This window comes from Drosophila ficusphila, unplaced genomic scaffold, assembly GCF_018152265.1.
Source record: "Drosophila ficusphila isolate 14025-0441.05 unplaced genomic scaffold, ASM1815226v1 contig_106, whole genome shotgun sequence".
Lineage (NCBI taxonomy): Eukaryota > Metazoa > Arthropoda > Insecta > Diptera > Drosophilidae > Drosophila > Drosophila ficusphila.
The window spans coordinates 6254573-6275313 of NW_025063993.1; the positions used below are offsets into that span (position 1 = coordinate 6254573).

The following is a 20741-nucleotide window of genomic DNA, read 5'->3' on the forward strand; positions in this document are numbered from 1 at the left end:
AAGCGGCTGAAATCTATGCAAATAACATTAAATTATTAAACATTTTTCTTGCGCGGGGTCCAGAGAGTGTTTAGCATATTTTGTGCTAAATTTGTTTGCGTGACTCAAACAATTAGTAGACGCACACTGAGGTTTTTGCGGTCCGCCTTCTCTGCACTGCACAAAAAAGTATGCAAAAAACTGCTGATAGGAAATTATTTTCTCGCCCAAATGGTGACATTTATCCATATTATTGGCAGTGCATATGTGTGTGTGATTTAGCTGTTGATGTAAATAAACCCGCTCATTAACGTTGTTTTTTCGGGCGGTGAGGATTGCCAAAACCAACCATCGAATGTCAAACCCCGAAAAACAGGAAATTTGCATAAACGCCAAGCCAAAACCAAAGCCAACAACATTGGGCAATCCCCCATATAATTGAGAGCTAGAATTAAATGCAAATGGTTTAATGAAACAACAGTTATTTATGTTCATTTGATTTGTTTGTTTTTTTCTTTCGGTTCTCTTTTTTTGGTATCAATCCACCTAAAGTTTTATTGTTTAATTATTATCGCATAATAATATAACTGCTTACAATTTAATTTTATTAATCTTAATCGTAGATTAATTTAATTTACCTTAATTTCTTTTTTGCTTTTTTACAATATTTTAGCGTTGAAAACTCAGCTCAGCTTTTTTGTTGCAGAATTAATTGCCTCTTGAATTGAAAAGGAACTGGTCCGCTAATTTGTAAAAAGTTATTTGAGATTAAAATAAATCATTTAATATATTTTTTTTTTGCAATTTACAAATAACAAATTTTGATTTCAAATTCAAAAATTTCACATAATAATAAAATAAATAATTACCAATAATTTATAACCCAGAAATATATTTTTGTCTGCATTTTTATTTGCTTTTATTTACTTTACACAATGCCAACTTGTTTATAGGAAAACACATCCGTTCTTCTTATTTGCACAAAAGCTTTAAACATTTTACATATTATTTATTTGATGTTCAGCTATTTTTTTAGATACAGGCAACAAACAATGTATTTACTTCGTAAGGACTACATATATAATTTTATAAATATTTTTTGTTTCGCCAGTTATGTTTGTTCTATTTTCCGAACTTTACATAATTTTTTTCTTTGGTAATGTAGACTATTTGCCAGAGTTTTAGACTATTACATGTACTTCTGATTATTTACTGGATGATTTTTTAATTATTGTTTTATGAAGTGAGTGTTTGATGCTTTAATTATACCTTCTTATATTTACATGTAGCTAACCCCCAACATTTATTTACATCTGTATGTGTTTACATCAAAAATGTTATGACCTCAATTAAAAAGGTTTATTTACAATAATAACTGAAACTTTAATTAGTGCAATTTACTAATTAAAACGAAATGTGCGGTTGAGTTTTGTAAACATTTGACGAACAATTCATTGAAGCCCCAAATGAACACTGAAAACAGCGTGAACATATAGTTCATTATTCAGGCAATTTAAATAAATTATAAATGCATAAATATTGATCAATTTTACGACCGAGGAAAATCTACGACTCCCCAAAGAATGTCATATATCCTTGGCCTGTCGTCTTTTCAGCTGCATTTATAATGCTTAATTAGCTGCATTGTTCGAGTTAACTGCACTGGCGAACCTATTTTCCGGTTCCCTTCGTCTGCGGGGGAAATTAAATAAAATACATTAATTTTGTTATTGTCAGGACGTCGACACATCCAGGGCACAATGTTGATTATCAATATTTTCAACGCTGAATGTGCTTTTCTCCTTTTGGCATTAACAATGTTAATAAGCGAGAGAGAGAGAACGAGAAAGAGGATGGATCTGTTGGCCAGGCCATTTCGCATGCGGTTTTCCATCCTTCATTATGTTTATGTCAATGCAAACTTTATGCAACACAAGTTGAATTATTAAAATCGTGCAACGACGGCGCTTGGGCATAAATACAGTAAATTGGCAGGCCTTTAACCTGCAACCCCCATCTGCGCCTCGCTCCTTGTTTATACATATACATGAATGTGTACATATACATGAACCTGTATGCAAATGGGCTATATATCTTATGGCCTTAATGTCATTTTTCTTTGCCCCGTCGATATCGCCGCTGTCTGTCTCTGGATCCGATCCGATCCTTCTCACTCACTCCTTGCAGGCGAGCAACGGGCAGCGGGCATGAGTTATGGCCAATAAATTGGACATGTTAACTGTGTGTCAGAGTGCGGGGCCAGGAGACCGCAGGCCACGCAATTTTATGCTGAAATTAATTGCAAGTATTTCGCACGGAGGGAGAGAGCGTGACAGAAAGAGGTGGAGCGTGGAGCAGACAGGACACATGGCAACGGGTCGTATGAGTAATAATATAATTAGCATGCACATTTATTAAAAAGTGATGGAAGTGCACAAAAGCCGATGACGATGACGATGATGACGAGCAGGCCGAAAGCCAGGAAGCGGAATCAAGGCATTGCAAATTATTATTGCATTTTTTTCTACCATAGCGCGCGGCAGCAACGAAATTGTTAAAATGAATGACGTTTTCAAGGCGTTTAAATGTCACGAAAATTCAGAACCATCGGTGGGCGGAGCGGGGGCGTGGCTGCCTTGACATCCCGTCGACTTTTTCTTTCATTAAATAAATTGATTTTTTTGTTGCCGTTCGAAAAGGGGTTGATAATATTGTCCTTGGTTGAATGAGAAAATCCGCTCTTGATAAAACATTTTTTAATTGCTGGCAAAAGTTTAATATTTTTAATTGAGGTGTCATTCGTTAAACTTAAATTAAAAACACAAGTAATAAAACAAAATGTGGAATATTAAATATCATCTCATTTTTCGGTAAAAAATTTATAGATATGAACTTGAGATATGTTGAAAATAAAAGCAATTATTTAACTTTTAAATCTTGATATGATGATGTTTGCTTTTTCTCTGCGATCTTTTAAAATAAACATTAAGGTAAATAAAGTATTTATAGAACTATTCGCGCTCTAGAAAGGCTTTGCTTTAAAGCAATTTATAATAACCAATTTACTCATATGCATAAACCTATTTCTTTCAATGCAACCTTAAATTTAAGTTTAAGTTAATATATTTTACAATTTATACTTCACCCGATTTTGTAGGTTTGATGTAATGGCTTATTTTAAGCTTACAGTTTATAAATACTATACATACAATGAGCATTTTATTGTGTTGCAAAATACTTAATCTCCTTTAGTTTTCGATTTTATAATTATACAAATTCCTATAGCTTTGAAGTGAGCCAAGTTTGAAGCATTTTCGTAGTTTACCTTTATTATTGTTTGTTTTGATATACTTTCAGCTATGAAATATGTAGATGTACCTAATCTAACCCCCGTTTTCTAGATCCCCTTTGGCTGCATTTTCGAAATGCTTATTGAGTAACTCAAGCGACTTATTGATTTCAAAGCAGAGTCAGATAGATTCCGGAGCCCAACAGCAGTACTCTATGGAGCAGCAGGCCAGCTGGAGAAGGTATGATTTACATGGGGATTGCACTGAGGTCTGTGGTCTTTGCACACTTACCCACTGACGATGCGTACTCATTCGGTGGTCGTTCTGTGTAGAACATGCTCTTTCCTATCGCCAGGGATCCCTTGGAACCCACAGAGGATAGACTGTTTCCCGCCGCTCCTCCCGGCAATGCAGAGGTTTGCATTGAGGTCGAAGACGAGGAGGCCGCCGAGGAACTTGCCCCCGAAGATGACGAGGAGGCCGATCCAGGATATAAATCGTTCTTTATGGCATATCCCACATCCGTTTGCATGGATTTCGTTGTGTCGTTGCGTGACGAGGGTATGATATTGTCTGCGGATTAAAAGTTGGAAAGCACATTTTAAAAGGCGAGTATACAGTAGTCACTCTATTAGTTTTGACTTCCTGCAACCGAGCATTTATATCATCTCCTGTTTGTTACTATTGAACTTAAAGGAAAAGTACTTTATTTACATATAATTGAGAAACTTAAATATATTTTTAGTTGGTATTGTTGCTATCTTTTTCACGTCAGCTTGCTGAAAGGCACATGTTTTTATTTGGGTTATTAAAAAACTTTATTTCAACACATGTTAAAACTATGTTCCGAGCGAAACTTTGAAAAAACTTAACTCTGTTCTTGTCTTTGAAAATTAGTCTTAGAAAAGTTTAAGTTGTTGGAAATCGACAGAAAGTTCACTCGTTTGCCGACCGCTGTTTGTTTGTTTATTTGTGGGTCACTATTGACTAGCAGAAGTTGCGGACTCTTAAACAAAACTTAACCCCAGCCCGACATGGTTTTCAAGTTAAATTGCGTGGAAATCTTGGCTACGATACAAAAAATTTATTTCGCCCCGCTAGCTCGCACACATGTGCAGTGTCACACACACACACACACACACACACACTAACAATAACATCCTTTGTTGGCTGACTCCTGGATTAGGTTCCGTTGCATTGCTCGCGCGCTGCTTTGCCAGTCACTTTAAATAAAATATGTTTGGTCTTTTGCTCTGCTCCGCTCTGCTCTCCAACTCTCGGGCTCAAAGTCTGCGGCAGTGTTTCAAATGTGTTTCCAACCTAATGCCCCCGAAAATCCTCCTCCTCGGCTCCAGCATAATCCCCAGCATATTGCTTTGCCCAGAGCCAGGACACGGACATGGGAACGGGAAAAGGACACGGCCACAAACCCGGACGGAGACTGGAAAGTGTGTGTACTTTTCTGCTTGACTTGAATTTCAACAGGAGCCGGCGAAAAGGACACGGAGAAAAGGCTGCCAATGTTTTTTTTTTTTTAGTTTCAGTTTTTTTGAGCCAGTTTAGTTTCTATATGCGTGAAAATATATTAAATACATTTTCTTATACAAAACCGTAGAATATAATTTCAAAATGCTAATAAGCATTTGTTTTTTATTAGTTAGTTTAAAATTTAAAACCGTCTGAGTTTTAAACTTCAAGCAATTTTTAACCGTATGGACTCTTTATTTAGTTTTTACAACTCTGAATTTTTAATATATTTATTCTTAAGATTTTAAAGAAAATGGGTTTTTAAACAAAAAGGATATGTAGAAATGCAATGAAGTTTTCTTCGACTGTGAGTGGCGATGAAGGGCAGCGAAAACCCCGTCGCTGAAATAGTCAAAAGTGCTTTACTTTATCTCTCGGTGGGCGTGTCCCCCTCCCCAGGTTACCCTCCCCTCCTACCTCCCCCCTTTCAGTGCCACCCTGTTGGTGGATCTGTCTGGCTTAGCTGCTACTTTCGCAGTTTTGTTTGTGGCTCGCCGTATCCTGTATCCTTCCCTTTGTGACTGTGCTTGTGAGTGTGTTGGGTGTGTGCTTGGTGTGACTTTCACGCTCAACGCTGAATGTGTTAAGCGCAAATACGGAGCATTCCGCACATTTTCCCAGCTTTTCCCCGACTCCGACTGATACTATACTTACTCTCCCTGGATTCCACGGTGGTGTGGGTGACCTGCTTGGATGGTGTGGATGGCAAAGGTATTTCTGCAAATGGAATTGAATAACATTGCATAATTAATAATTAGAAAGCCGTATAGCAACAGCCACCGCAAAGACGGCCAACGGAAAATATATGAAATTATACTAAATGGTTTTTCATTACATTATGTCGGTAGAATTTATGTCGGTTGCTGCTCATTGGTTTACTGTGTCAAGAGTGTGGTTTCTCTAGTTGTAAGGTCAAACGCACACTTTCTGAGTTTCAGATGAAGTTGCTTCTCGACTCAAAGTGTGCATAAATTAAACAAATTTTACTTTTAACTAAAAGCCTTGTGGGTTTCCGACTCAAACGCAATTAAGATTTAAGTTCAACTCAGTGAAGTCTTAGTAATGACTGGAAAACAACTTCTAAATTCAATTTAACTTTGAACTTAATAGTTATCCCAAAGTAATTGCTACAAATGACTTCTCTTATTTATTTTGTTAATATTAAAACTTTGCACCTTTGAAATCGGTTCTTACTTAACTTACACAAAAACTCAAAATACAACAACGAATAAGCCAAGTTCAAACGTATGTTTGCGATAACCTTTGCCAATGTACATATTTAGCATTTGCCATGTGCACAAGCTGAACGGCAACTTGTAAACAGGGAAGAAAAAAACCCGAAAACAGCCAAAGTGCATAAAAAATAAATAAATAAATGCAGGCAATACATATATATGTACACATGAACCCGGCTTGTATGGCATACTCGTATATGTTGGAGGCGACTCCTTGGGCAAGCAAACGATACAAAGTCAAACAATTCCGAAATTCACCTTTATTTTCCGTTTACGTTTATGGTGAATGTGTCTCCGTGTTGCCACGGGGTATGATGATACTATACTCAATGGGCTGGTGGGTCGGATAAAACGGGTATGTACGGGTGGTACGGGGAGCACTAGAATGGGGGGCAGATAGGACCCGCCACCAGCCAAGAGCCACCGCTCGTTTAGTTTTACGCTCCGGAGGACAGCGTATAGTGCACATATAGAGGGTCGTGAGGATTCCGGGTCTATAGGTAAAAGCTTTTGGCAAAATTGTGCCACAAAGGGCTCACGATATTGCATTGCTCGGGGTGAGTGCTAGTGTGTGTGTGTGTGTGTGCTTGTGTGTTTGCCGTAACTAGTGCACTTAAATTACCAATACAAATGCTCTTACCGTAAACACGTATGGAGCCTTCCGTTTCCCCCAGCGAGTTCTTCGAGATGCATCGATAGTTGCCGAAGTCACCATATTGTAGGTTTCTTATCGTCAGCTTCATGTGGGCACTGCAAAAAGGATACATTGGGCTTAAGGATACATCCATGGAGGCGTTTTCCGCTCGCCAGCTTATCTCTTTTTGAGTTCGAGGGCGAAAACATTTGCACTTGCACCTGACCCCCAAAAGGCAAGTGCAAATGCACGATAAATATTTAACAACACAATTTTCGATGTTGTAGTTTATTTTTATACTCTCTATTCTGTTTTTGTTTCAAACTTGACTTACCGATAGGAGTTCTCCGTGTAGTCGGTTTTATACTTCTTGCTAGGCAATACCATCACCGAGTTGTATACCCAATAGATGATCGCCCTGCGGGGAAAAAAAAACATTTCAGCAGTTAAAATGAAATCGAATGTAAACGAGTATGTGATTCAAACACACACACAGACAGGCGGAAAGAAGAAAACTAATCAAATTCTCAAATGAATGTAAATATTTTAACAAAATCAAAGAGAAATCGGATGAGCAAAATTCAACAGAGTCACAGAGGCCAGTTGAAATATTCACGGATACATACAACTAACTGCAATCACGTGCAATTCAAAATTTGTGAAAAGCCAATAAAAATAAAATTCGGTAAGCTGGGACTTTAAACGTGAATACACTTCTACAAATTATAGGTTTCCAAAAAACAATATTTTTATAAACTGAATAGATAGGATGTTTAAAGAATATAACTTTTTTATGGGTTTCAATTTTTTAGTTTTTAAAAACATAAAAAGGAAAATATATTGTTCCAATCTTTACTAATTTAGATTTCATGAGGATTTTATATTATTATTTTCCAAGTAGGCAAAAAAGTATACAAAAAAACAGTCTCAAGCTTACAGCTGAAATGTATGCTATATAAAAATGAACAGAAAAACACGTCCGAGGAGACTCACTTGGGATGCGCCTCCGTGTGGCAATCGATGGTTACATCTGTGCCGGATGGAGCGCCAACAAGTTGATTCGGCACCCAAATCATGGGCGAGACTGTGGAAAAGAGGGTTGGAAAAGGAAAAATAGGTTGATATGGTACGTTAGCAAATGTAAATGGCACCTGGGGGAAAACGCCAGTGGTTGGAAAAGCGAAGGAAGGTGGCGTTGCAAAGCACGCATAAGCGCCAGCATTACGCCTGTTCAACATTTTTCAGATCTGTCTGTCTGCTTTTTTTTTCTTCACCAGCTTAAAATGAAAGTGCAATGACAAAGCTGGAAAACTTAGACGAGAGGTACAGCCAGCATATAAGTGGAGCGGCATACAATATGGCTAAGACAACACGTCAGCGAAACGAGGGTTTACCCAAAAGAAAATAAGTTTAGCACGCGGTACGTGCTGCAGTTGGTTTTGCCACTATATATTGTTTTAGGCATTGAAAAGACCACAAGATACAAAAGGTTTGCTCTTACTATTACTATGGTATGTACCTAAATAAAAAAAAATTAAAAAATATTTTTAAAACATATTTTTGCTAAGCTGTGTGCTTTTCTAAGCTTTTACCCTTCAAACTTAATCCATTATTCCCATAAATTAAACCTAATCGCCCAACATCAGTCTTTGTCTGCTTTCCAATATATTAAGCCTTCCATCTCACTTAACACAAAAATATGTGTGCTTACTTTTAAGCCAACCTCAACGAGAATGTATATTGGGTTGCCGTCGAAGCCCCAACTCCAAACATGAAACCAAAACCCCTTATCCAGGCAAACAACAAAATTGAAAGGAGCAGCGAGCTAGTTGGAAATTTTAAACGCTCCTGACAATGCCTACACCTGCAATTTGAGGAAGCTTACCCCCGCCAGGTGCCACGCCCCCTTTCAACGCCCCTCGGTGCGGCCACGCACAAAACCGTTCATAATAAAATAGAGAGAAAAAAAACACACACACACACACAGGGACGCACACACACGGCGAAACAGAAAAACGCCGTCAAAGTCATACGTGCAACGCCGGCAAGTGACTTTATTGCAGGTACGTGACGTGAATTATTGTCAAGGGGGGCAATACTCCTGCAGCAGGGGCGTAGTCGGGGGCAGTTAGAATTCGGGGAGGGGAAGGAAGGCGGACTGAAACTCGTTAGGATTAACAAGCGTTTACTGGCGCACGGCGTGCAATGGCAGCGTAACTTTTACGCCCAGAAACGGGACACAATATCTCCTGCTCCAAAATCACTGGGAGAAAATTGGTTTAGGAGAGTTTAAATACGTTTCTAAATTCTAATTTATAATTTCTAAATAAAATTATCTTTCGCTTAAATTAAGCATTTTTATAATAAGCCTCTAATCTTACTTCTATTGTTATTATTTACCCAGGATATCATTTTTTTAAACAAGATTACTTCAATTAAGATTCTCCAAATTTTTTTCTCAGCGTATTCTATACAGGTATCCGTTGTTATATATCAGCTGCATTAGATGGCGGCAGCTTAACTGCGTTTGTCACTCATTGCCGGAGCAACGAGCGTGCAGTTAAATTGATGAGCAGCAGGTACGAGGAGCAGGCGAAGCACAGGCAGCTCCATGAAGGAATATGGCACGAAAACCAGATAGCTTCCATCCTGCAGGATGCTAGATGGATGCCGGTAAGCCGGGCTGGCCGGATAGATAGATAGATGGATGGATAGCCCGGTTGGATGAATGGCCTCCTCGCGTTCCGGTAAGTGCCCGCGCGTGTTTCAGCCAAGCTGACAAAAGCGGCCAACTACTACGGTCTAATATAATACTATATGTACGCCCCAGCTCCTCTGCATTGCACTCTTCTGTTGGAATGGTTTCCATTCCCCAATAAGTTGGCCGTGCCCCCGATAATCGAATACTCACACTCCACGTCGAGAATGATCCGTTTGGACACCGATGGCGGTACTCCGTTGGTGGCGATGCACAGATAGGCGCCCATTTCATTGCGACTCACTTTTGTCAGCGGCAGGACATCGCCATCGTACACGAGAACTGATGTTTTCGACGGGGTTTTTTGGCCGGCAGGTGAACGTCCAGAACATGGAAATAAACGGGCCGAGGAGCATTGCAAGTTTTAAATCGAATTGGTCAACAAGGGTTGATTTAAAAGTTGTTGATTAGAGTAAAAATAAAATAAATCGAAATAATACCTATTGCCATACTTTAAATACAACTTTATCAAATAAATATTGTTTTACTTTAATACAAATTTCTTAAGTTCTGCTATTCTTGTGGATTATAAATATATTATATTAATCTAAAGTAAACATTGTTAACACTTTGATTCCTTAAAACTTCATATCAGCAATTTTGTTTTAAAACCCTTTTTATTTTTTAAACAAAACTGTTCAGTTAACCCAAAAAATTTAAACATTTTTCCCCTATCTCACATACCTTTCTTTTTCTTTTCAACGGCAATTTCCTCGCCATCCTCTCGCCGCCAAATGATTTTTGGGGCCGGGAAGCCATCGGCCCGGCATGTCATGTTGATATTTTGATTTTCACGCACCGCCACCGAAGATGGCGTGCTCTCGATGTCCAAAATGTTTGGCGGCACTGCAATGCAAATGGACCAAATTAAAATTGAAATGAGTCCAGTTGATTAAATAGGGGCATTGATTGAACTGAATAGGGGGATACTCACCCACCACCTGTAGATAGCCAACTTGGCTAATCATCGGATTTGTGTTGACCTGGCACATATAGTAGCCGCGATCGTCCTGATGAGCCTGATTCACGTGCAGCAGCCACGTGTTATCGGTGTAGGTTATGCTATATCGTGGGATTCTCGATATCACATGCCGGTGAATGGTCAAAATCATTTGTCTGTCTATGTGAATCCAAGCGACCTGCAAAGTTGGAGTCATTTTCAAAATCGATTCGTGTTATTTGCCCAACTTTCAAGGCAATGTCAAAAGACCTCAAGGCTGTCTTTAACGACTATCCCAACTATTCTGACTGCCTGCTAAAACTCATGTGGAGAACCTGCCATTATAAATGAACTTCATGTTGTGACGCAGGACCCGAGGATAAAGCCAGCTTGACAGCTGTTTCCGCATTTTTAATACACTTTTTTTTTATCCTTCTGTTCGCACTTTCTTTGGGCTTTCCTTTGCCTTTGCACCGAAAGACATGATACACGGAAAGATAAAAGATATATATAGTTTGCCGACAAAAAAATTGTTGTTGTGAATTAACGTTTTAAAGAGCTTTTTATATCTACATTTTATTTTTTATGGATTTAATTTATTAAGCTTATGCAAATTAAAAAAGGTTTTTGTATGCATGGTTGTTGTTTAAATTTTTAAAAAATGCAATATTGGCTTGTATGTTTTTTTAGTACATTTCTAAAACTGAATTTTAAATTCTAATCCGTATACAGAACGATTTTTCTTCATTAAAGCTTAATTTGTACAAATTTTCTCACTCTTTAACAGAGAGATGTGTTTTTTCTGGTGGAAGGATTTTCCCGGCCTTGAGTCAGCTGCAAACTTTTCAAATTTGCCCTCAGCAGCAGCACTGACAGCAATGAGTTTCTCGCCTTACTGTCCTCGACAATTTTCCTCATGTCCAGGCGAATGTTGACAAAAGTCCAATAAGAGCAAGGAGCAAGGACTGGTGTCCTGGCTGGGTCCTCGTCCTGGGGACAGTGTTTTATATGAAGTTGATATGGCGAGTAAATATTTGTGATTTGTTATGAGCTCCGCTGTGTGCCAGCAGCTGAGGGAGATAAATGATAAGTGATTTTCTAGCCATTTTGTTCGGTCGAGAGAGCAGCAGAGGTCCAGAAAGTCCTGGTCCTGGTCCTGGCCAGAGATGTATCCTTGGCTTATTGTGGATTAGCTGCATATACTCGTATGCAGCGCAGACCGGAGCCCATAAATTGTGTCTCCGGGCAAACAAAAGTTCGACTTGCTAATGACAGCTGAAAGTCATCGATGGCGAGTGCAGAATTTCCATTGTATTACAGAGTTATGTTTTGAAAGGCCTCCTTTATCTTGAGCTGCCAATTGAGTGCCCAAAAAGTCTGTCACTCTGCCTGCCTGTCAGTCAGTCAGTCAATCGCCATCGGTTCTTGTGCAATTTGTAAAATTGATTTTTGACAGTGTCCGTCTCGGTTGCAAGCTCCTTCATCAAGTGGCCGAGTTTCGGCCATGGCGTTCAGTTTACGCACGATTTATGACAGTTTCCCCGCTCCAGTTTCCCAGCACTTGGGGGTTTTCCAACCCCTTTCCACCCCTTTATGGAATTTTCACTTTCCCCACTTTCCCGTCACTCACCTTGTAGCCGCCCAAGTGCTCCACAACACAGGGCAGATTGGCATCTCGACCCACGGCGACAGTGACGTTTGGTATCGGCTGGGCAAAACGTGGCTCATCCATCATGACTGCGAATGGAAATGTGTGGCGAGAAGTGCCGCAGGGAGTGTTAGTTAGTTAATGAGTCAAAGAGTCAACTGAAGAAACCTGGTTCTACGACTGACCAAGAATTATGATTTTGAAATCGGTCAACCTACTATTGTGGTGAAACCCTTTTACAGGCTTTAGAAATCTTAATACGCATACAGTTGATTAGTCTGGCTTGTAGTATAATGCATGATATGGTGAAGAAAGGGGTTTGTGTACCTAATCATCTTAGCTTTTCAACTTTTTTAAGGGGTTATATACCTTCTTTGTCGAAAAAAAGAGGAAAGTTCGGATTTTTTTTTAGGTATGTAGCAATTATTTAATTACACGGGTGTTTTAATTTTTTGATAGTACACTTTATTAACTATGTTTGTGCAAAATTTCGTGGAAAAATATCAATTAGTTTTTAAGGGGTGGCTGTTTCCCTTAGAGGCCTTTTTTTTTAGAGCCTTGCGGTGATAACGCTCCTGGTCGAACCGGTCAATTGAAACCATAAAAGTAAAAAAAATTCATTAGTTTAGAGTAATATCTTGTGCTTGAACGAACGATTTAAAAATTTTTTATTTTTTTATGCATACGGGAACGTTTTATGCTAAAAATGAGCTTTTTGGTCTCTAGAAATTTCACTAAAAAATTAATTTCGGCAAAAAAGAAATTTTTGCGTGAAAAGTCGATCGTTCAAGCACAAGACAATTTCATTACGAACATTTAAAAAAAATTTGAAGTAAATCGGCTTAGTAGTTTTCCGCCAATCGTTATCACCGCAAAGTCATTTTTCAAGAAACACCATTTCGAGATATTCGCGTTTAAAGTTTCAAGTTCCGGTTCTAGCCGCTACGAGGCGCGCGGTTAGGAGCGCTGTAACTTTTTCTCTACTGCTCGAATCTCTATGAAAATTTGGGAAAATATTCTCAAAGAGTTGTTCTTTAAGATAAAACAATAAAAAAATTTTCGATTTTTTGAAAATAAAAAAGGTATATAACCCCTTAAGTGAAGATTATCTACAAAAACATATAGTTATTCTATAAGTGGCAGTACTTAAAAAAATTGACTGAGTTTATTATACTAATTATTTATAATATATATAAATAAGCTTCCAATTATTCAATAAGCAAATCAAAAAAAAGCAAAAGTTTTGATAAGTTTGTATTCCAATGACTTGAGGCTTAAAATTCCCTCAAAATTTCTTCTGAACCCGAAGGAAAAATGTCTTCCAAAAGTAGTTTTCAAAAAATTTTAAAGTACGTATGAATAATTTGTGGGGATGGCACAGCGAAGCACTCGCCATGGAAACCATAACGAAGTCATTAAAGCCCAGCGGAGTGTGCCGGTAATAAAAATAAAGAAGTGCAAATGTTGATGGAGGAGCAATAGCAGCTGTTGCCGGAAATCCCTGACCCACAGGCCAAATATAATCAACAGCAGCTACAGTGGCAACCGCAGCGTCATTATGAAATAATTAAACAAAGCAATTTTTTATCTGGATGGGAGTGGGAGTGGTGGCAGTGGCAGTGGGATTGGGGCGAAATGGCAGCACGTAGTCTGTAGCCTGTTGAGGCTGCCGCCTGATGCAACTTTCCTCTCGGTTTTCCTTTTCTGTGCATTCAGCTCGTGTTCGTGCCGCTGTCTTTGCCGCGGAAGTGCTCCACAAAAAGCGAAAATAATATGAACACTATTTCCCCGACTGTGGGATACCGGGCTCCTAGTCCACGGAGCGTTGCAACTGGCTGCTACTCATTAACAATTAGTTTTAGTTTTAAATTAATTACATTGCCTTATTATTTGAATTTCTTTTTAAGTCTCCATCGAAAAACATAGTAAGCTAACTAAGTGCTGTTTGTAAGCCAAATTAATATTGGCCACTTAAAAGCTGGTGAATATTTTAAAGAAGTCATTTAGAGGAGCACTTCATTTAACGGGCGCCAGAAAAACAATTTCCATTCTGAAATTCAACATACCCTTTTACACTACGTATGCCAGGTATAAAAAAAAACATGGTTTGCCTCCTGGCCAACTTGATGGGGCCCGTGTTGCCGTGTTATCTGCGTCATGCAGTCGGAGCACGCCCCTCCCCGCCCCAAACTCCCAGCCACGCCCCCTTTGGCCGGTAGGCACCAACGTTGCACCTGCCTCACGGTTCACGGCTTTCACCTGCGTTTGGGTTGGAGTTTTGGCTTCGCTCCGAGGACAAGCGGCGTTTTGAGGTCTCATTTTCTTAATTAAATTATGGCCAGATCTGACAGTTTCAACATGGAAAATAACACGTATTCGGTGGCGGAAATATGAGCGTATGGAAAAGCTTTTTAATGAATTCTAGAGTAAAGGAGTGGCTAAGAAAATATAAGCATAGACAAAAAAAACACCAAGTACTAATTAAAACGGGGTTTTCCCTATTAGCTTTTTAAAAGAAAAAAATTTATCGATTTAACTTATAAAAAATTCTCTAGAATAATTTGTTGAAGTTAACTACTGCACGCAAATTTATAAATGTGTATGACATTAAATAAGTTCTACGTAATTATGCTAGGAAATTATTGTTCTTTGTGGCAAACAAAATTATGGATTTATAAAAGCAAATTATTATCACATGCCAGAATTAATGTGTGGCATTTATAAAATATATTTGTTTTTCTATTAGTTTTCTTCCAGAAGAAGATATATATTGACTTAACTTAAAAAAAAGTCTCTAAAATATTTGTTAAAGTTATCATACTGCACTCGAATATAAAACTGTGTATGGCATTAAATAAGTTCTACGTTATTTTGCTATCAAATTATTTTTCTTTGTGACAAACAAAATTATGGATTTATAAAAGCAAATCATTATCACACACTAATACCAGAATAAATGTGTGGCATTTATAAAATATATTTGTTTGAATTTGTACGCAAATTTAAATAAGTTTGGATTGGTACCCCAACAAAAATATATAATAATGAAAGAACAACAAATTATTAAATTTTAGCTTACCGTGCGTCACCAGATTTGTCATGTAGATGAGGAACATAATCCGTCGATTTGTGAAGCGACTGGGAAATATATTCAGTGCTATCAGCAGCAATTTAATTACCGTTAAAATAAACATTTTATTAGTTTCGTTGTTTCGTAATTGTTTTGTTCTATTTTTAATTTTATCGATGCTTAATGCAGCATATATTCGTTGAATTATTTACACAGTAGCTGGCGCTTTTTGAACAACATTTTTATTTGATTCTCTCTCCCCGTTTGGTTTTATATTTTTTATTTCGCCTTTCGTTAAAACATTTATTTGATTTGCGTAATTTAATTTGCACACACAAGTGAACACTTTGGCAATCCAAATTTCATTTAGCGTAAAGCTTTAAAAATCGCTTAATTCACTTGACGCGCCGGATTGCATTTGCGCATTGTTTCTGTTGTTGTTGTTATTGTTGTTGCTGCAGACGAAACAATGAAAATAAAAATAAAAGTGCAGCCGACACACATGGGAAAAGCGGAGAAAGGGTCGGAGAAATGGCCACAGAGGAGCGCCGATTTCAGGGGATTATGGCATTTATTATTATGGCAGTCGTCCTGGCATTTGGCATTGTACTCCTGCTGCTACTGTTGTTGCTTGGGCTTTTCAATGTTGTTCGTTGACTACGCCAGTAATAAGTGAAAGCAAAACGATTCGAAACTATTAATACCCATTTTTAACCAATTCGGAATTGATTTTTTTCACAAATTTACTCATGCATATTAACACTTCAAAAATATTTACAAATATTTTAAGGAAATACAAATCTGTTCCAAATTTCTTGCCTAGACTTGTTTTATAAATATATCTTCTGAAACTTATTTAAAAAACCATTGTAGAAAATATGAATATAATTGAAATTCAAAGTTTGAAATTAGCTTGTTACGAACTTTTGTTTTGAAATCCTTAAAACTTAGTTGTCCCTGAAAGATTTTATTGTGAAGTTAAGTAAAATTACTTCTTTAAATCCTAGTCAGAAGTTTATTTTCTTATCGAACTTTTTCATACTTCAAATTGCAATGGTAATTCCCATTGCATTGGAATGAAAACAATGGGCGCACGCATTGCAGCTTGGTTTTCAACGCGGGGAATCCCCAACTATGATGGGGGTTATGACTGCCGGTTGTTTGGCCGTTGGTTGTTTTCGGACCTCGGTTTGCCAAGTTCATTTGGCCACCTCTCGCCTTCTGCCCTCTGCCAATGCAACATTTATTATTAATAGCACTTTATTCCGGTCAGTCGACGTCTGTGTGGCCGTTCATACACGACTATATGACCACGTATGAATGCGTTCCATTGATGTTACTATTTTATGGCCTCAGAAATGCGTTGTTCGGCGATGGATGGCCGCCAGTAACGGCTGTGTCATTGTAGCAGTTACTTTTATGGTAACCGTCATGGTGACCGCTGATTTCTGTTTTACCCGTTGTTACCAGCGTTATATGGCGACATTCCCATTGCACTGCAATTGCGTTTGATGCATTTTTTACACTTTAGTACGAGGAAACTCTCATGAGAAAAGCTGTACTAACTTTATCGAAGCAGTAAAGAATGTTTGGCAATAAATTGTTTATATTAATAGTGGTACGAAACCGCTGTTTTTTTAAGGGCTTGACAGCATTTGGAATACACAGTGTTCCATTAAATTGATTTTGGTTTTTTGCTGTCAATCTCGGACTACTATTGAGATTTTATTTTAATATGTTCTTTTCTTTTACCCAACAAACCGCCTAATCTGCCTACAATTTCCTCTAAAAAGGACATACAATAGACTGACTTTCAACTATATGTTTTCGGGTCTTGTTTTTCATTAAAATGCACTTCTACAGACTGGTTAGGCTGACATTTCTGCTGCACTCTCTGGCTCGGTCGCGAACAATTTTGCGAAATGAAATATGAATGAACATTCCATATCAACTTCCTGCATTGCCAGACTCATCCTGATCCCCACCCATCCTCACAGTTCCTCTCCAGCGACTGTGATTCATTTGATCCACTTACTCAACTCAACTGAGTTGGCGCTTCAATATATAAATATTTGATTCTGCGAAAAAAATTTGTAGCTGCTGCGAAATTTTCGGTAGTTTATTGTCCGCTGTCTGACAAAGGATTTAAATATTAATGCATATGCATTTATTAATTTTAGTTTTTATCGCACACGATTTGTAAAACCATTTGGAAAGTATTTACTCCATTTTGCATGTTTGCATGTACGTTTAAATGTCAATGAAAAGGATTTTTTTAATAAAATCATTGAAGCATAAAACTGTTGGATTTATGAATTTGTGAAATTCAATCAATATGACTTTGTCTGAATCAAATTTATTTACTTATGGATTGATGTTGTCTTTTTTAAAGTAATATAAAAATGAGTTTTGTGTGAGCTTAAACAAAAGGGTGGAGATGAAGTAATAATTGTCACGGGCAAATCATATTTAATATTCTTTAATTTTAGCTTCTGTAAATATTACTTAAAATACACATACAATTATGTCAGTCAATATAAATAATTATAAACTCATATATTTATTTTCCCATTAATTTTAATTGAACAACAAAAATGGTTCGAAAAGATAAAAAATCAATTATAATGACCTAGAAAACGTTGTCAGATCATTAACATATGTCAACAGCAAACAACACAAATCTAAAATCATACGCAATGTGCGTGTAAAGGGGCGTGTCCTTTATCCTTTGTCTATGTGTGTGTGTGTATTTGTGATTCAGACGAAATGGGCGTTCGGTTGCCTTGCTTTGGTTTTTGACATTTTATTGCGGACAACATTGTTTAGCTGGTCCTTTCCCCTTTCACCACCGCCACATTCCCTCAGTTGGGCTAGAAGTAATTAGGTTGAAATTACAAATTATGGGGTCCATGTAGCAGATTATTACGACAGAATTCAGAGAGCGGCTGAAAGCGAAATGGCCATGACTGGCTCACTGGGGAAAATTAAGGGGGCAACGCAAACGCTTGAAATTTTTTGTTGTATTATTTTGGTCCGTTTTTCAAACGGACAGCAAACGGCAGCAGCAGCAGCAACCGAAGAGAGCTCGTTAAAAAGCACTTAGGGGGTAAAATCAGAAAATCAGGGACGGAGGCAGTTGGGTAATTATGATGCAATCAGTACGCCAACGTCCACTTTTAGGCCAAAGCGCAATCACAACTTAACAAGCTCGACATGTATAAATTGTAGCTAACCAGCGTTTCCGTTCTAGCGGCTCAAAGTATTCCATTCGCTCGCTAAAAATTCCTCAGTTGTGACAAGTGGAAATTTCGCTGACGAAAAACGGAACAAAAGCTGAAAGCGGAAAAATCCCAAAAAGCAAACCGAAGCCAGACCAAGACAAACCATAAAAGACAGTCTCAACTGCGCACTCAAGATGGAACACAATGTAAATTATGCTTGGAGGTAGCTGAAGAAATGGCATTCATGGCTGTCATCTTCACCAGCTCCACCGTCTCTTTCTTTTTCCACTCAGCCTGTCTCTTTCGGCGACAGGAGAATTGTCGGCCAGGCAGCTGAACAATTTCTGCAGATCTGACATCCAGCGCAAATGGAATTGTTTGCAGATGGATTCACCAGACTGCCGAATGAGCAATGCAAATAGATTAAAACATGTAAAAAGATATAAAACTAAAATAGTTTTTGTGAGAATAATATTTTTGAATTATTCTATTAAAAAATCAAGATAGTAAAAGAATTTCTTACATTTTCTCTATGTGAATTCCCTAGTCTAATAAATATTTAGTAAAATATTCAATGCAATGTCATAGAGTGCAGCAAGAAAAAACATTGAAACCTTGTTCTTTTTGATGCCATGAATTTTCTACGACTACTGCTTTCAAGGAACCTTTTTCTTTATTTTCGTATTAATACCACCAAAAATAATAATAAAACACAAGAACGATGTGATAATTTTACATTCATTGTGTGCAGCCTTGGAGTGCTAATTAGTAAATGTTCTTGTTTTCCCTCCATTATCCTTTGTTCGAGCGAGGGGAAAAATAACTATCTGTAGCGAAAGCCCCAAGCTGCTTATAAGCTTCAGGCGAAAACACACAGGCACACAATTTCCAGTGGTCCATTTTGGTTACCTAACAGCTCATGGTAAGTTTTCACGAATCTGAAGATTGCTTTTCAGTTGAAAGTTTTCAGCATCATTAAAAATGGCTAATGTGGTTGGCTGTGTGGTTGGTTAGACAAATCTTTTTCTTGATGAATGGCAACTTCTTTTTTTTTTCTTGCTATTTAAAAAAGTAAAGAGCAAATAAAGCTCTAAGTATTTGAAATTCATATTAAGAAACAGCCAGTTCTATTCTATAATACCCTTAACTTTGCATACTCCGCGCCGCTTTTATCCTTTTCTCTTTACAACTTTGAAAGTGAACCCAATTAGAGTTCATTTCTTGGCAAATTGCTTCGTCTGGCAGCGATTACATTTCAGATTTCCGTTCTACTCCATCACCGAACTGTCAATCCCCGGAGCAAAACGGGCTCTTTGAGATGCAAAAACAAAAAAAAAACAATTGATTTATTAATGCACTCGATGGCAATAACACCGCGCTCCTTGTTATCCGTACTTTGCCGCACCTAGTGCAATGAACCAGAAAGATGATGATGTTTGAATAACGAGGCAAATGATGGAAATAGGCGAGCGAAAATAAAAGGCGGAAAAAAACGGGGAAAACCCGGAGCCGAATGCCGTGAGACTTGAGTTTTCTCTTAGTTGCCGGCTTGAGGAGTAATGCCTTTACAAGCTAGAGGATATTAAAACAAGAGAGAGGAAAGCTGGTGCTGCAGCAACAGCAGCAGCGGAACGGAGAATGTTGCATAAACTTAACATAAATAATGGAAGCAATATTTCAGCTGCAGGAGCCGGGATCCTGCAGCAGGAGCCCTACAAGGAGCAGCAGGAGCAGCCGGAGCAGTAGCAGAACCCAAGTAGCAACAAATGAAGTTTGGATGACTTGCAGCGCCGGCTGATTGCCGTGAAATTTATGTGGCACAGGGCTGAGTGAGCAACCAGCAGTCTCTCGTCTTGAGCTTCTGCTTCAGCTGTATTTTTAATGAATTTTCCCCCGAATGCAAATTGCGGAATACGGGAAACCCCTCCTTTCTCATTGCCATACTCATTCGCTTTCCCTGGGTTTCGCTGCATTCAGGTAAACGAATTTTTAACGATCCAACCGCAGAATTTATTGTCGCCTGCTGTTGCGGCACGATTTTCTTTTATGACCAACCGCACTCACACACGAAATATTTTAATTGTTGCACACTTTGGCGGTTAATTGAATTTAAATTTCTTTGTTTTTATTTCCAGTGTAACCACTAACAGGAATTTCGCGTATTTGAAACTCTTTGTTTTATGTTATGTGTTATTTATGATTTATTTTCTGTGTTGTATTCGAATTTTTGCTTTTTGGTGGCAACTCGCGGGGCTGACTTCCACTTCCGGAGCAAGTTCGAGTCAAACTGATTTCAAATCGTTCAGCTCAATGGTTCGGTTCATTGGCAAAGGAAAAATGCTTCGGCTTTCCGAAATCCGAAGTGCTTGTTTCGTGTTTACTCGTTTTGCCATCGGCTTAGAGCATTACCAAAGTTTCGTTAAGTTTCGAAAGTGTTTT

The 20741-nt window shown here is 38.2% G+C and overlaps 1 protein-coding gene across 2 annotated transcripts; it reads right to left on the reverse strand.

Moving 5' to 3' along the window:
• Positions 1 to 482: 482 nt before the first annotated feature.
• LOC108099948 (lachesin) lies at positions 483 to 20566 on the reverse strand. Of its 2 annotated transcripts, none has more exons than XM_017203625.2 (12): positions 20367 to 20566; positions 15091 to 15536; positions 11994 to 12100; positions 10358 to 10562; positions 10108 to 10269; positions 9577 to 9705; positions 7659 to 7749; positions 7000 to 7083; positions 6672 to 6781; positions 5451 to 5513; positions 3561 to 3842; positions 483 to 3500 (listed from the first exon to the last, which is right to left on the reverse strand). In XM_017203625.2, the coding sequence occupies exons 2-12, from the start codon at positions 15203 to 15205 to the stop codon at positions 3439 to 3441; spliced, it is 1410 nt and encodes a 469-aa protein (XP_017059114.1). In that variant the 5' UTR covers positions 15206 to 15536; positions 20367 to 20566; the 3' UTR covers positions 483 to 3438. The 2 variants fall into 2 exon arrangements, with proteins under 2 accessions (XP_017059114.1, XP_017059113.1); XM_017203624.2 differs by having other exon boundaries at positions 20247 to 20566.
• Positions 20567 to 20741: the final 175 nt, after the last annotated feature.

What these genes read in the sequence shown, in the direction of transcription:
- LOC108099948 (XM_017203625.2), bottom strand. Translation starts at nt 15,205, where the DNA reads ATGTTTATTTTAACGGTAATTAAATTGCTGCTGATAGCACTGAATATA. An exon ending in TACACGGAGAACTCCTATCG is followed by an intron (nt 6,782 to 6,999) that starts GTAAGTCAAGTT and finishes TCCTTTTTGCAG; the next exon opens with TGCCCACATGAAGCTGACGA. An exon ending in AGGCTCCATACGTGTTTACG is followed by an intron (nt 5,514 to 6,671) that starts GTAAGAGCATTT and finishes TTCCATTTGCAG; the next exon opens with AAATACCTTTGCCATCCACA.